Here is a 14,773-nt window from a genome sequence, read left to right on the forward strand (position 1 = left end):
CATGGTCCTTGCCTAATGGCGTGGTTTCTCCTGGTTGACACTGACAGGCTGGGAAGAGGGTATGATAGAAGCTGCTGGCTGCAGCCAGAAGCTGTTGGGCAGAAAGCTGTCTACAGTTTGCCAGGTGTTCCCAGAGTAAGGCCTGAAAGTGTTTATGGACATGACTCTGAAATCACCCTGGTGGAGATATGAGGGTTTTCTCAGGCCAACGAGTCACAGTGTGAATTTGAGACAAAATTAAAACCCCTCTGCCATCAGGAAACCAGAGAGAACTTCATAGGCAGGACACAATTTGAGGACAAATTTCTATTTCATTTGGCATTTATCGTGATGTCGCAAGGGTGAGGGAGGTATTAAAAGAGTTGAAAATGCATGAAGTTTTCCAGAGCTGGAGCCATATGTCAATGCACTTTCATCATTATATACACTTGCCCTCAGACACTCACATTCAGGCTGGGGTGTGTGCCTGCACACATATGGACACACACATACACACAGCAGCCACGTCTCGAATTTTTCCACTTTAATGCCTGGCATTCTGTCATTTGGGGGCTGGCTGGGGGCTGGGTGGATGACAGACAGGCAAGGTGTGCAGTCTTACATGGTCAGCAACAAGGATTCCCTGAATCCATATGATTGCCTTCCTCACCTCTGACAGCGAAATCGGAGTGTGTGTGCGTGTGTGTGTGCGTGTGTGCGTGTGTTGGTTTCCATATACCTAATCACTCATTACTGAGCACCTGTTATGGGCCAGGCACTGCAGTGATGTATAGGTTATGCTCCAGAGCAGGAATGGGCCAGAAACAAATAAGTAAATAATTCTCCAGAGGGGAGGACAGGCAGGGATTATATGGAAGCGGGGTGCTGATCATCAAGGTGAGGCAGAGAAGGCCTTACAAAGTCATGAGTGAGTTGAGGCCTGGAGGCAAGGAGGACCAGCCACAGGAAGGGCAGGAATTGAACACCCAGGCAGAGGCAAAGCCTTGAGGCTTAACCGGGGATATGGGTGGGCACAGCAGTGTTTTTCCCCTCCCGTGTTCTCTTTTATAGTTAATTAAGATATCTCTTTTTAGTAAGAATTAAAAGGTAATAAAATGATCTGACTTTGTGAAAGTAAAATATAGTAAATGGAAAGGGTCAGTAATAAAGGAAGAGAGAGGATTCCTTATATTTGTAATTGAGTTCAGAGAGTTTGTGTTTTTGTTTCTTTGTAAATTGTGCCTGTGTAATTGTTTTTAATTGGAGAAGAGAAAGCCACGTAATTTAATGCCTGTTAAATTGTGTAGGGGCCTGTTCTATATCGGGCACAGGGCTAAGTGGTTTGCATTTATTTTTTAAAAAAAATTTTTTTCAACGTTTATTTATTTTTGAGACAGAGAGAGAGACAGAGCATGAACGGGGGAGGGGCAGAGAGAGAGGGAGACACAGAATCTGAAACAGGCTCCAGGCTCTGAGCTGTCAGCCCAGAGCCCGACGCGGGGCTCGAACTCACGGACCGTGAGATCGTGACCTGAGCTGAAGTCGGACGCTTAACCGACTGAGCCACCCAGGCGCCCCAGTGGTTTGCATTTATTATCTGACACAAACCCTATCAAGAGCTCTGCATTAGGTGAGCATATAACCAGTGTCTGCCTGCTCAGGCAGAGAGGGAGATGACCAGCCCACCATATGTGGTATCAAGTGGGAGACCCAGGATTCACACTTAGGTCTGACCCCAAGGCCCGGGTTCCTCCTTTTAGGGTGGATAACAACAATCCCCATTCTGCAGATGAAGAAACTGAGGCTCTGAAAGGTTAAGGAACATGCCCAAGGCTATTTAGCTGAAAGGCAGGACCAGTTACATAATTTGTGGGTCCCAGATGAAAATAAAAATGGAGGGCCTCTTGTGTGAAAATTATTTAGAATTTCAAGACAGGGACAGCAGAGCATTAAAGCAAGTACAAGGCGGGGTGCCTGGGTAGCTCAGTCAGTTAAGCATCCAACTCTTGGTTTTGGCTCAGGTCATGATCTCACAGTTCATGAGTTCAAGCCCCACATCGGGCTTCGGGCTGGCAGTGCTGAGCCTGTTTGGGATTCAGTCTCCCCCTCTCTCTGTGTCCCTCCCCTGCTCACTCTGTTTCTCTTTCTAAACAAATAAATAAACCTAAAATAATTAAAAAATAAAGCAAGCACAAGGCCCTTCTCAGCACGAAGCTAGTCTTAGAGCCAGGATTGGATGTCCCGCCTCACTGATTCCTCACCTCCTCCTGTCTCCTTCCAGCTGAATGTCCCTCCCCATAGTTACAGACCTATAGCAGCAGTTCAGGAAATGTAACAAGAAAAAGAATTCAGAAAAGCAAGGAATTCTTTCTGAGGTTTGGCTTTGGAGTCAGGTGGGCCTGGCACAAGTCCTGAGTCTCCCACCTGTATTGTCTCACTTAATCTTCACGACATCCCCAGGAGATGTGGTTGTAATCTCCCCTCATTTTACTTGAGGAAATTGAGGCAGAGCATCTGGCCCAGCGTGCAATAGCTGGTTAACAGAGGAGGGTCTCACACTCTGTTGTCTAAGTGTCATCACAGCCCTACCCAAAGCCAGGCGAGAAGAACTCTCAGAAGAACTCACCCCCAGGAGCCACGTGGGGAGAGGGGAGAGAAAGTGAGTCTCAGAAGTCAGCTTTTGTTACAATTTTACAAAGGCCTTGGAAGAATATTTCTTTTTCATTTTTTAACTTTTTTTCACTTTTTCCCGTTTTTTTATACATATAATTTATTGTCAAATTGGTTTCCATACAACACCCAGTGCTCATCCCAACAGGTGCCCTCCTCAATGCCCATCACCCACTTTCCCCTCTCCCCCACCCCCCAACAACCCTCAGTTTGTTCTCAGTATTACCTACTCTACAGAAGATCCCTACCGGCTCAGCATTCAGTGGGCCCCAAAGTTCTGGCCCATGTGACACTACGCCCCCTGGAGGACACCCCATGACTCATACAGGTCTGACACTTTCTGAGTCATGGCTAGGCTGCTGAGCTGTAGATTGGGGTGGTGGGTACCATCTAAATAGCCTCCTTCCGTCTAAATAGCCTCCTTTGGCCTTGAGAAGCCCCAGGGCCATGGTGGAGACATCCTGGGATTCTATTCTGCTTTCTGGCATTCCCCCTCCTTCTGCAGTTCTGCATTAACCATGTCTTTATTGTCTATATCCTGATGTTTTGATAACTGGGGTCCTGCTGACCCTGGAGGGACTCCCCATCAGGGCTAGCCAATTCCTAGAGATAGGAAACAACTTACCCTTTTGCTTTTCAAATGCAGACCAACCAATCCAGAACCCATACTCCCCCAATCACCCTCTTTATTGGGCTCTCATACCTTGTGCCACCATATATCACCATCTATCTGCCCTAACCACCCCAGGGCCAGTAGCAGACAACAAGGGACAGCCCCTGTATACCAGAAGCTGCTGAAATTACACAAATTAGCATTTTGGGCAGTCTTTTTTTTTTTAATTTTTTTTTTATTTTTGAGAGAGAGACAGAGCATGAGTGGGGGAGGAGCAGAGAGAGAGGGAGACACAGAATCCCAAGCAGGCTCCAGGCTCTGAGCTTCAGCACAGAGCCCGACACAGGGCTCGAACCCACGAACCGTGAGATCATGACCTGAGTGGAAGTCGGACGCTTAACCCACTGAGCCACCCGCTTTATAAGACTGCATTTTTGGCATTCTTAAACCTGGTTACCATGCTTTGCCCATTCCTTCCCTTGGAAACCACAATAAAGGCCCATGCCCACAGTTTTCCCCCTCCTCTGCCTCCCGACTGACCGCATTGCTTCTCCCCGTGCCCTCAGTGACTTGGCATAGCCCCACTCCTTGGGATCTGTGAGTGTAACAAACGATCTGTTCAATGGAACAGCATCCTGATCTGTTCGCTTTACCTTACTTAAATAAAACCTATATTAAAACAAATGCCCAGGTCACTTCCTCCAGGGAGGCTCCGTTGATCTCTCTACTACTCAGCGTAATTTACTTCTTCTCTGTTCCCTGGGGCCTGCTCTTTGTTCCTCTGTTTGCCTAGAATCTGGCTGCTATCTGTGGCTGCTGCCTTCACTGTGATCCATCCAGTTAGGGGCTATGAGTCCTACTTCTCAGCCTCCCATGTCTAGGGCTCTGCCTGGCACACAGTAGGTGCTCAGTAAAGACCTGGCAACTGAAAAATGGTAAGAATGATGCAAGAATGATGGTAGTAGTAATAACAGTAGCTCTCTGTGCCTGCTGCTTTTCATACCTTTCCCCCAATTCCACAAAGCAACTTTCCCCGGGGTTATCTTCATTCTACAGATGCAAAATGAGACTCAGAGAGGTTCAGTGATTTATTCAAGGCTACACAGCCAAGAAGTGGCAGAGCCAGGGTTCAAACCTGAGTCTGTCCAGCTGCAGGGTTAACAATCTTGAGTTTAATTAAATTGAATCTAACTGAATTGAAGTTAATTCCTCATTGTGTGACCCTGTCGGAGGGTGGCCCTCTGCATGGATTAAGAGGTGGCAATCAGGAGTGTGCTAATGCTCTGAAAATGAACACCAGACGTAATCCAGCTGCCAAATGACTTTTTCAAAGCAGAATCTGGATACTTTATGTCCTTACTAAACACCCATTTAAGGCTCTTCACTAGCTTTAAGGTGAAACCCAAACCGCTTACCATCATCATCTGACCTCTACTTACTTTGCCAGCCCCTCTCTACTTCCTAACCCCCCCCCAATTCAGATGCACTGGGTGGTCCTGGGGATAAAGGTGCTTGCTGCTGAGCAAAAGTACCTCCCTAGCTTCTCCCAGTAAGAAAGGAAGTCCCTCGGTGCCCAACTCAAAGTTACCCATCTCCTGGAGAAAGTCCTCAAAGACACCAGATGGCCGACGCCTGCAGAGAATGTGAGAATGTCAGCTGCCTGAACAATCCTGTGCAGGGGGCCACCCCTTCCTGCCCTCCCACGCTCCAGCACCCCCACATCCAGCCACTCACCTTGCATGAATCCAGCAATTTTCTAGAACACCTGATGCTTCTTCAGCTGAGGCCACAAAGAGCTGCAGGCCCACGAGCACACAGTTAAGGGGAGAAGCGTGTTTTGACAGACCTGTGTCTTTCCTTTTCATCCTTCGGTGTCACTTCTGAGCCCAGAAGGGGAACAATTCTGAATGTCTTGGATTACAAGAACCCCCAACGCCGGTACTGTCCAGAAGTCTCAGATTTGCTTTTTTCCACCTCTAGGCATCTAATATGAGAGTCCCAAGTGGTTAATATTCTCCTGATAAGAAACATGTGTTCCCCAAATTTAGCAGGAATTATAATAAAATCATTATGTTTCTAAATCCTTAATCCAGGAGGAAGGAGTTTAATTCCTAAAGGCATTCTATTGTTAGCTTTTCCAGGAATACTTATGAGGTAATTGAGCCTGATTTATCAAAACAAGAGGTAGTCTGCTTCCTTTCTCTTCACTTAAGAAAAAAATTGAACCACAGTTCATAAACCAGTATCCAGGTCCTTTACAAACTGGAAAGACTTTATTTCTGAGCAGTACAGCTCAGAGAAGTGTGGGAAGCTTGTAAAGCAGGGTGTGACACTTTCCTATTGTGAGTCTTCAACTCACAATTTAAGTAAGGCTAAGGGCTTCCACTGTGTTGGACCCTTAGCCTTCAATGCTCATAACAAGCCCATGAGGAGTAACTAACTTGAATCTGCAGGTGAGGCAGTGGAGACTCAGGAGTCTGAGTATATATATATATATATATATATATATATATATATATATAAAATATACATAATATATTATATATAATACATACATATTATATATATTATACATACATATATAATATCATATATATAATATAATATTATATTATATTATATGTATATATAATATATAATATGTATGTATTATATATAATATTATATATTATATTATATGTGTATATATAATATATATAATATTATATATTATATTATATGTGTATATATAATATGTATAATATGTATAATATTATATATATAATATATGTATTATATAATATATATGTATATATAATATATATAAAATATGTATTATATATAATATATAAAATATATATGTATATATAATATATACAATATACATTATATAGATAGATATGTCTATATCTGTATATCTATATCTATGTCTATATCTTTATCAGTATAAATCAAACATTCAAAAATGAATCTGTAAAAATTACACTTGCTCTCCCTCCTGACAAATCCTCAGAATCATGGCTGAGCTGCTGCGAAAGAGCTGCATGGCCTTGGGCAAGTCATACCAGCTGTCAACCATGGCTTTCTCATCTGCACAATTAAGTTAATAATCACTGGGCTGTTGGGAGAACCAAACAAAAGAATAGATGTAGAAGTGCTTAGCACCCTGTAGGTGCTTAATAATTGTATGTCCTTTTAGTTCCTGCAATAAGTGCTATTGAATAAATGATAATTTAACAATAATGTATCTATTGAACATAACCCTTGTGTTTGGTGCTAAAACGAGTCTGCATTTAGTCCCTCCCAAATCCTGGGTAGTAGGCACCACTTTCACATAAGAGGAAGCTGAGGCTCAGAGAAGGTAAACATTTTGCGGGAAGGAGTAAGGGTGGGGTTTGAACTCAGGCACACTGAATTTAGAGGTCATAGTCTTAACCATCTTGCTATCCGACCTCCAGGAAATGAGGATGAATAGACATTTCATGTGACAGAGGCTGAATTTGATGATTTGCCTTTTGCTCTCTCATTCCCCATCCCAAATTCCTTCTTGGAAAATGAAAGATGTTTGTGCGAGCTGCCCACTCTCTCAAGGACACTACGCTCAGAAAGCTTCATCGATTTCTTTTATTATATGGTTGCAAATTTGCCTGCTCCTCGTAAACCCTCAAAAGCAAGCCTCATGAGGTCACCAAAGCAGCTGCAGATGTGATGTTCCCAATTGTCTTTCGTACTTGATTTCTTCCCAAAGAGGAAATTTCACCCCTGCCAGGGGATGGGGAGAGGAATGAACCCTCTACTCGGCCTGTGCCTCCACTCACCTTCCCTTCAATATTTATTTGCTTCTTTATTTTCATTCCTTCTAAAAAGGACCTGAGGTAGAATGTCTCATCAAAGATAACCACCAAAATATCTAGATAGCTGCAGCGCCCCCAGAGTAAAGGGAATCAATACCATGGATGGCTTGGGCTTCTCCAATGAAGAGACTTCCAGAAGGAGGCAATGTGGGAGGAGCTTCTACCAGCAGAAGTAGCAGAACCTCAAAAACTGGTCCCTGAGGCTCACACCAAGGCCTGCTACAAAAAACCATTTTCTCTATATTTCTAGCTGCATCTCTAAAGAAAGGGAGGATCCAGGGAAAGAGGGGTAAGGCAGGGAAGGGAAAAAGGCCTCCTCCTCCTTGATGCCATTTCTTGTTATCAGGAGGGAGACTGTTCCATCATCAGTTCTGGCCCAGCTTCCTGCCTGAGAACAAAACGAAAACAAACAAAAAGGAACATGTTATGGGCTGCTGACAGGCTAGGTGGTTCTGTAGGACTGAGGTCGGGGCCAACCAGGGCAGTACTGGCGACAGGGCAGATAGGCCAAAAGTTCTTTCTGTGGCTCAAGAAAGGCTGCCACGGCAGCAGTCACGGCTAGGTATCTGTGGCTCCCTAGGTCCACCCTGTGCTGTGACCTCAATGTAGCGTCATCAAAAATAAACATAGCAATCCCTGCCTTTAAGGAGCATCCAGGTGCTGGGGGAGGCAAGCACACAACTGAATCCTACAGGATTCATTCACACTTTCTACCAACATCGAGTGAGCATCTACTCTGTGCCAGGCACCAGGCATGGAGCATGAGGGGGACTCGGAGGAACCATGAAGCTTGGAGTCTAATGCTGTGTCGAAGGCTGAGGGTGTTGTGGAGCACAGAGGAGTGTATCTACCCAGACTAGAGAAAGTCAGAAAGGTTGCATGGAGTTAACAAAACAGAAAGGGATAGAAAGGGAGCTCTCTATAGAAAAAACAGCATGATCAACTGCACAGAGGCATGAAACATTGTACCTAAGACTCAAGGCTTGTCAGGTGTGGACTGCTTCTGACAGCTCTATGACCTTCAGATGCATCTGACAGGACTTCCTGTCCTCCAGTGGCTCATCTTAATTGAACTTGGGGCCTCTGGAGCATGGCTCAGAGAAGCTCCATGATCTCATCCTCCAGGAGGTGATGGGCTAGGCCAGACACAGTTCCTGGGGGCTCTGAGGAAAAGCATGCAATCAGGCACATTCCGTTTCGCATGAAGTCCCTATCCAAATATCCTCCCGTAGTAAGTTCCTGGTGACCAGCCTCACAACCCTGTGTCCAGTCTCTGCTCACGGCACACTCTGAGAAAATCAGACCTAAACTCAGATTCCATGGTTATCCGGAATGGAATGCAGGGGACACCTGTCCCCTTGGACTGAACATCTCCTTCCTTCCCTGCATGCCATGCACACTTGAAGCCCTCAGTCCTCACTCCAAGTCCACACTTGAGATCCGTGCAATGATTGTGTCCTATTTTATTGATGAGGTGCCTGAGGCTTGGAGACCTTCATTAACCTGCCCAAGAACTTCCTGACCAGGCAGAGTCAAACCAAGATCACTGGGGCATCTGCTTCCGACCTGCTTGTCTGAGTCTTCCCACATACGTTCATCCTTGACATTCAGACCTCAGCTCAAACCAGAATTCTCTCCATCTAAAGAGTCTCTCTCTGTCACAACTTTCCCTTTTATAACACTCACCCTCTCAGATAGAATAGCACAGCCCTCCCCCTAACCCTCACCCCTCACCCCAGCTCCGCAAGGCAGGGACCTTTCCTGACTCCTTCACTGCTGCATCCCTGATGCTCCAAACAGAGCCTAGGACATGGAAACCCTGAACAAACGTGTGCTCAGTGAACAAAGGCATCTGGCCCCTCCCCTGGAATTGCTAAATATGGCAGCCAGTGGCCCACTGGGCACTTGTGAAGAACACTGACCCATTCAGGCCAGGCTTTCTCAGTTTCTCACAGGTGAGCACAGGCAATGTCATAGCTTTTTATTTCTGCTTCAGCAAAAGGATACCTTCTAGCAAGGTTCTGTGTGACAAACATTTGCGATTCATAAACTAATAGTATCCATAGGTCACATTCCTTGATTCTACCCACACGTCTGGCTTAGGGTCGAACAGACCTCTCAGACACGTGTCCTCACAGAGCGTGGTACGCCTGCCGTCGTCAGCAAGAACTGTTGCCGGTCTGTGTGAGCGTTGCCTGGAATCTGCTCTGACTTTCAATTGCTGCTTTTGCTGTTCCGGTCAATTCATGTGTGCACTCTCTCTTGGTGTTTATTTTCGTTGATTGCTCTATTTCGTGTGGTGCCATTTTGATCGTGGTTTTGTTCCTCTCCAACACTTGATCACCTCCAAATTATTTTTCCTCTAAAAAGAAGTCATAAGACCATCAGCCCTCCTTAAGTGAGCCACGGTCCTGAATGCTTGGGAAAGAATCCTCGCTCCCCACCTCATGACCCCAAGTAATCCTGAACTACTGTGCTCTCATATTTTGTGACAAGACATACGCGTTCCTAAAAAGCACCCCGCTACACAAAATGGGGAACAGGGAGCGAGGGGCATAACACTCAGAAATGTCATCGGTGACAGATAAAAAGGGCACAAAGAAAAAAATATTAGCACAGTTTTACACACGTTAAAGGGTTCAGGAATATCTAAGTACTACAATAAGCACGGCACTTCCCCTTGAAAAGACCTGGTGTTTGTATGTAGAAAGGACGGGGGAGGGTGACAGTTGGGGCAGTACTGTGGCGGGGTGGACGCAGGGCTCTCTGGATGGCATGGAAATTTGCAACTGCCGGTGCAGGTGGATGTGGCTTATAACGCATAGTGGGCTGCGGCACCGAGAGGTGCTGGAGGTGTGTCCACGGGCGTGTTTTGTGCATTCCTACCTGGCTCAGCTCAGCTGGCTGCCGTTTTCTGCATTCGCCTAGTGTTTCTCCAGTAGGAGATTTTGCCTAGGCAAATGTGAAATTCCCATTATCCTCAAGTCATTCCCTAAGATGTCAATTGCATTGGAACAAATTCACATTTTCAAAGACCGTGTTCCATCAGAACTGGCCGTACCTGATTGCCTTTAATGTTTTCCTCGTTTATTCAGACTGGACCAAGAGGATTGAGTATCAGCCTGGCTCGGGGAGCATGCCGCTTTTCCCCAGCATCCACCTGGAGACATGCGACGGGGCCGTGTCCTCCATCCAGATCACCACAGAGCTACAGACCAATTATATCGGCAAGGGCTGCGACCGGGAGACCTACTCTGAGAGATCCCTTCAGAAATTTTGTGGTGGGTAAAAATGATATACAAAGCATATCTTATATTATGAAAGAATTAGCCCCTGCCCACCGCATTGGCATATATACCTCCTGGATGATTATTAAGTTTACTTACTATGATTAGGGGTTCAGATGGCACAGGTCTGGGCACTGGGCACACCTGACTAGGTCCCACCATTTACCAACTGTGTGGCTGTGGGCAAGGCATGGGACAAAGCCTCCTCTCTTCATCAGCAATTAATGACACAATGCACTTAAGACAACCTACCGTGGAGCCTGAAGAAACACGGGCTCTGTTCCACTGTGTTGATTTTAAAGAGGCACCTGATCAGGGGCCAGGGTGAAGGGTGGTGTCTTATCACTCGGGGAGCGGTCGGTTTCCTCTCCCAAGGGACCCCCTCATAATTTACAGAGCCCAGGCTAAGTGAGAATGTGGGGCTCTTATTCAGAAACTCATAAGAATTTTAAGGCTGCAACAGCAAAGCATTAAACCAAGCCAGGGACCCAGGCCAAGCATGGGACCTATGTGATAGCTTAGGTGGCATGCCAGTAAAGCCATCCTGGCCGCCCATACCAGAGAAGAAGATCTGGCGTGGGGGCGGAGGTGGCCCAGGTGAAGGTGTCCCGGTGTAACAGAAAGGACCTACTGCCTCTGTGAGGTGAAGCCACAGGAAAGGAGCTGCCAAGAGCAAGGAAGCAAGACTGATGAAGGTGCGGCACAAGGAAACCACTTTACCAAGCAGCGACTTTGTGCACCTGCTACGCTCTTCACATGCATCGCTTGATTTAATTCTCTCATCTTCAGTGCGAGGAGGCTGTTATTCATCCAGTTCTAAAGATGGGAAAGTTGAGGCCCAGAGAGGAAAAATAGCTTGCTCATGATCCCAGTTAGAAGGTGACAGAGACAGAATTTGGAGGTAGTTCTACCTGAATGAAGGCTGTTTAGCTCAATATCTGAGGAGACAGGCCAGGCCTTGGGAGCTAGAATGTAAATCTCTTCAGTCAGTCTGTGGAGTGCTCAGTACAGTGGGAATGGTCCCATGTGCTTGGTAAACCAGACCGTTGATGTGTTGATGGGCCTTGGGGTGAGGTGGGCGACATATATTTCGTTTGTCTCGTGTTCTCACCAAGAATATTCAGGAACTCCCATTTGATTCCCTAGCTGTGCTGCGGGGAGCTTAGAAAAGAGCTTGCTCTTAAACTAGACCTATATTTGGGGGTAACTATATCTCCACAAAAGGAAAAGGACCCTCCTGGATACAATGCAGGCTGCCATCCACTCCTGGTGACCCCTCCACTACTATTGCTGGGACAGTTTCCCTCCTTCAACATTGCTGTGCACACACACACACATGCACTCATGTGTGCGTGCACACACACACACACACACACACACACACACACACGTCTTCACCCACCCTGCTCTTGCCCAAAGAACCAGGTGCAAATTTTAGAAGTGAATGTGGAATGGACCCTCTTTAGGCTATGTCCCATTTATCATGTCACCAGGCTGTCAGGAAGGCCTGCGGGAATGGAGCTTCTCCAGAACAATGCAGTAGGCTGGGGAGAACATCACAACTTCAATATTCCAGACAGCTCCTGCAAAAATGGATGGAAGGGGCCCACAGTATTCAGCAAACTGCCTCCAGCCCACGTGCAGAGAAGCCATCTCAGACATCTTACTCTGAATGAATATGCCCTTTCGCTCCCCATGCACCTGGATTATAAGTCAACTCAACCCGTGCCACGGTGGGTTACAGCCATTTCCTAAACCCCTCCAGGTTAGAAGGAGATGATGGAATCAGGTTGTTAAAGATCAGATGGGCCCAAGGGCACGCACTTGTGATTTGATTTTGAATGTTGCTGGGGAGAGCAAGAAGGATTTTCTCAGGGAAGAAAGTTTAGAGCAAAATTGCATCTGGTTGTTAACACAGCTTATTCCTTCTGGGCTGCCAGCCTCGCCTTGCAGGAGGCACGTTCATTCAATGAGGAGAGCAGGTTTCCCCCAAGATGTGAGCTTGCCTGGTTCCAGGAGCAACCCTTTATTGGGGGAGCGGTGGGGGGGAGTCTGGGTGTCTTTCTGGTGACCTCCCCGGTAGTGCCGCCCACTGCCCTATGGGGACTCTGTCCTAGTAACAGGATGGGTAGGAACACTCTTGCCTCCATGTTAGGAGTCTGAATCTTGAATTCCATGGAGGGAGAGCTCTGGAAAAAAAGGCAGAAGCAAATGAGTGAAACCCAGATGCGCATCTGCTGCTAGAGTCAGCTTTGGAGAAGGCAGCTCATCGGACCCCATGCTCTTTCCCAACTGCAAGGGAAATGCAGGCTGGGTCACATATAAAACAGAGTCTGGGTTATCATTCCTGCTCCTGTGGGCAGCTTAGGTTCTGGGGACAAGCTTCTGTGTGTTTTCAGTGGATGGTAGACAAGTTGTTTGCAGGCTCTCCCAACTAAGGAGCAGCCATGATACTTTCAGCCTCAGCAGTCATGCATTTTTCATCTTCCAAATCTTTATTGGTTTTGGATGGAAACAGGGAGACCAATTAGGATGTTATTGCCATGGTCTAAGCAAGAGATAATGAGTTCCTAACCAGGGGAGTGGCAGTAGGGATGCCTTTAAGACAGCTTTAGGAGGCAAAATCAGCAAGCTAACCAATGATTGATCAGCTGTCAGTGAGAAAGAAGAAATTAAGATGACTCTAGCATAAGCCTCTAAGTGGACAAGGGTGCCACCAGCCAGAACCAGGAATGCAGGCAAGAGTAGATTTAGGGGGACTCTGAGGTCAGGTGCCTGTGGAACATCCAGATGTGGGTGTCCAATGCTAGCCTGAGTCTGGACGCTCCTGCAGCCTGGCCTCCACCCAGCAGATCCATCGTCAGAGCCAGTTTCTTCCTGATGTTGCACCTCTTCTTGGCCAGGACACCTCCTCTGACCCTGTCCGTGCCCAGCTGGCCCTCATCCCTAAATCTTAGCTCATTTTTCTTCCCACTAGAATCTCTCCCCTTTTCGTCATCCCAAACCTTTCCCTTCAGTCAATATTCTCCTGACCACTGTACACCAGGGAGGCTGTCCTAGGGGTGCTTCCTGGGTTCCTTTGAGTTCCGGCAGGGGTGTCTCCATGGAGGGGCATCTTGCATGTCTGGTCATTGCTCACCTGCCTCCTCCACTTGTGATACGGGCTCCATTAGGAGCTGTGATAGAATCCTGGTCAAGGGGAAATCTGACAGTAGCTAGCTCAAAGCCAATTGTCAGCAAGTATCTGACAGGTGCAGTAAAAACAAAGGCGTCCCCTTCAGCTTGTAGAACATAGCCTAAGATGATCCCCCACTAGCCTTGCTTTACATAAAGCCAGGCTTCTTGACGAAGTTGGGCAAACTGCTTATCACTTGCTCTGAATTCAGAGATTAAGATGAAGGGCTCTGTCATCTCAATACCAGACTTTCCAGAAGTGAAGTGTCACAGTACTGCCTTGAGTATGAGATGCCCCATGAAGCCCTTAGGAAGACCTCTTGACCAAATTAAATTTGACATTAACATCAGCCCCAGGAAAGGCCCACGGCGCTGCCCCTAAGTCAGTACATATTATAGGAAATAGAAAAGCGGTCTGTGATGCACATGCCTTTCCTAGCCCGGAGGCCAAAGGCTAGTCCTCCTCAGGATCACGAGGCTCCTGGCAGCTGGCCCACACCTCCACATATGTCACCTGGGTCAGCTGCTTTGTCTCTCGAGTCAAGAACTTTGAGGAGAGGCTCTGTTGCAGGAAAGGCCACAGGATGAGAGCATCCTATTAAATCAAGTGGTGATCTGTCAGAGCACTTCAGATCACCAGACATTAAGTTGTTCTCAGGGCTTATTCATTTGAGAGCCCAGGAGATTTTCATAGCTGATTCGCTCATTCATTCTTTCATTCCTTCATTCGTGTTTTAATTTAACAAATATTTGTTGAGTGTCCAAATGCTGCAACTCTTGAGGTTATATAGAAGTTAATAAGACCGCTTAACAATTCAGTCTTCTGGGGGAGACATGTTAAAAAAAAAAAAAAAGTTAAGAGGCTCCTGGGTGGCTCAGTCGGTAAAAGTCCGACTTAGGCTCAGGTCATGATCTCACAGCTTGTGAGTTTAAGCCCCACGTCGGGCTCTGTGCTAACAACTCAGAGCCTGGAACCTGCTTCGGATTCTGTGTCTCCCTCTTTCTTGCCCCTCCTCCATTCATACTCTGTCTCTCTTTCCTTCAGAAATAAACATTAAAAAACATTTTCTTGGAAAAGAAAAAGTTAAGATCATCTTCTACTATACCATGAAGCTTAACAGAGCTGCTCTCATTCATAATCATGGTCAGAGGCTTTTGTACCCCAAGAATAGCCCAGCTACAGGAAGCTATTGTCAGTTTCTCCAAGATGCCTTTAA

At 46.5% G+C, this 14,773-nt stretch overlaps 1 protein-coding gene across 1 annotated transcript in view; it reads left to right on the plus strand.

Moving 5' to 3' along the window:
* The window catches only part of CLSTN2 (calsyntenin 2), a 605,822-nt gene that overhangs the window by 486,549 nt on the left and 104,500 nt on the right, over window positions 1–14,773 (plus strand). Inside the window, exon 6 of the mRNA XM_047876487.1 lies at window positions 10,191–10,376. Coding sequence (XP_047732443.1) covers window positions 10,191–10,376 — 186 coding nt within the window. The remainder of the gene's footprint in view (window positions 1–10,190; window positions 10,377–14,773) is intronic.

Source organism: Prionailurus viverrinus, chromosome C2 (genome assembly GCF_022837055.1).
Source record: "Prionailurus viverrinus isolate Anna chromosome C2, UM_Priviv_1.0, whole genome shotgun sequence".
NCBI lineage: Eukaryota > Metazoa > Chordata > Mammalia > Carnivora > Felidae > Prionailurus > Prionailurus viverrinus.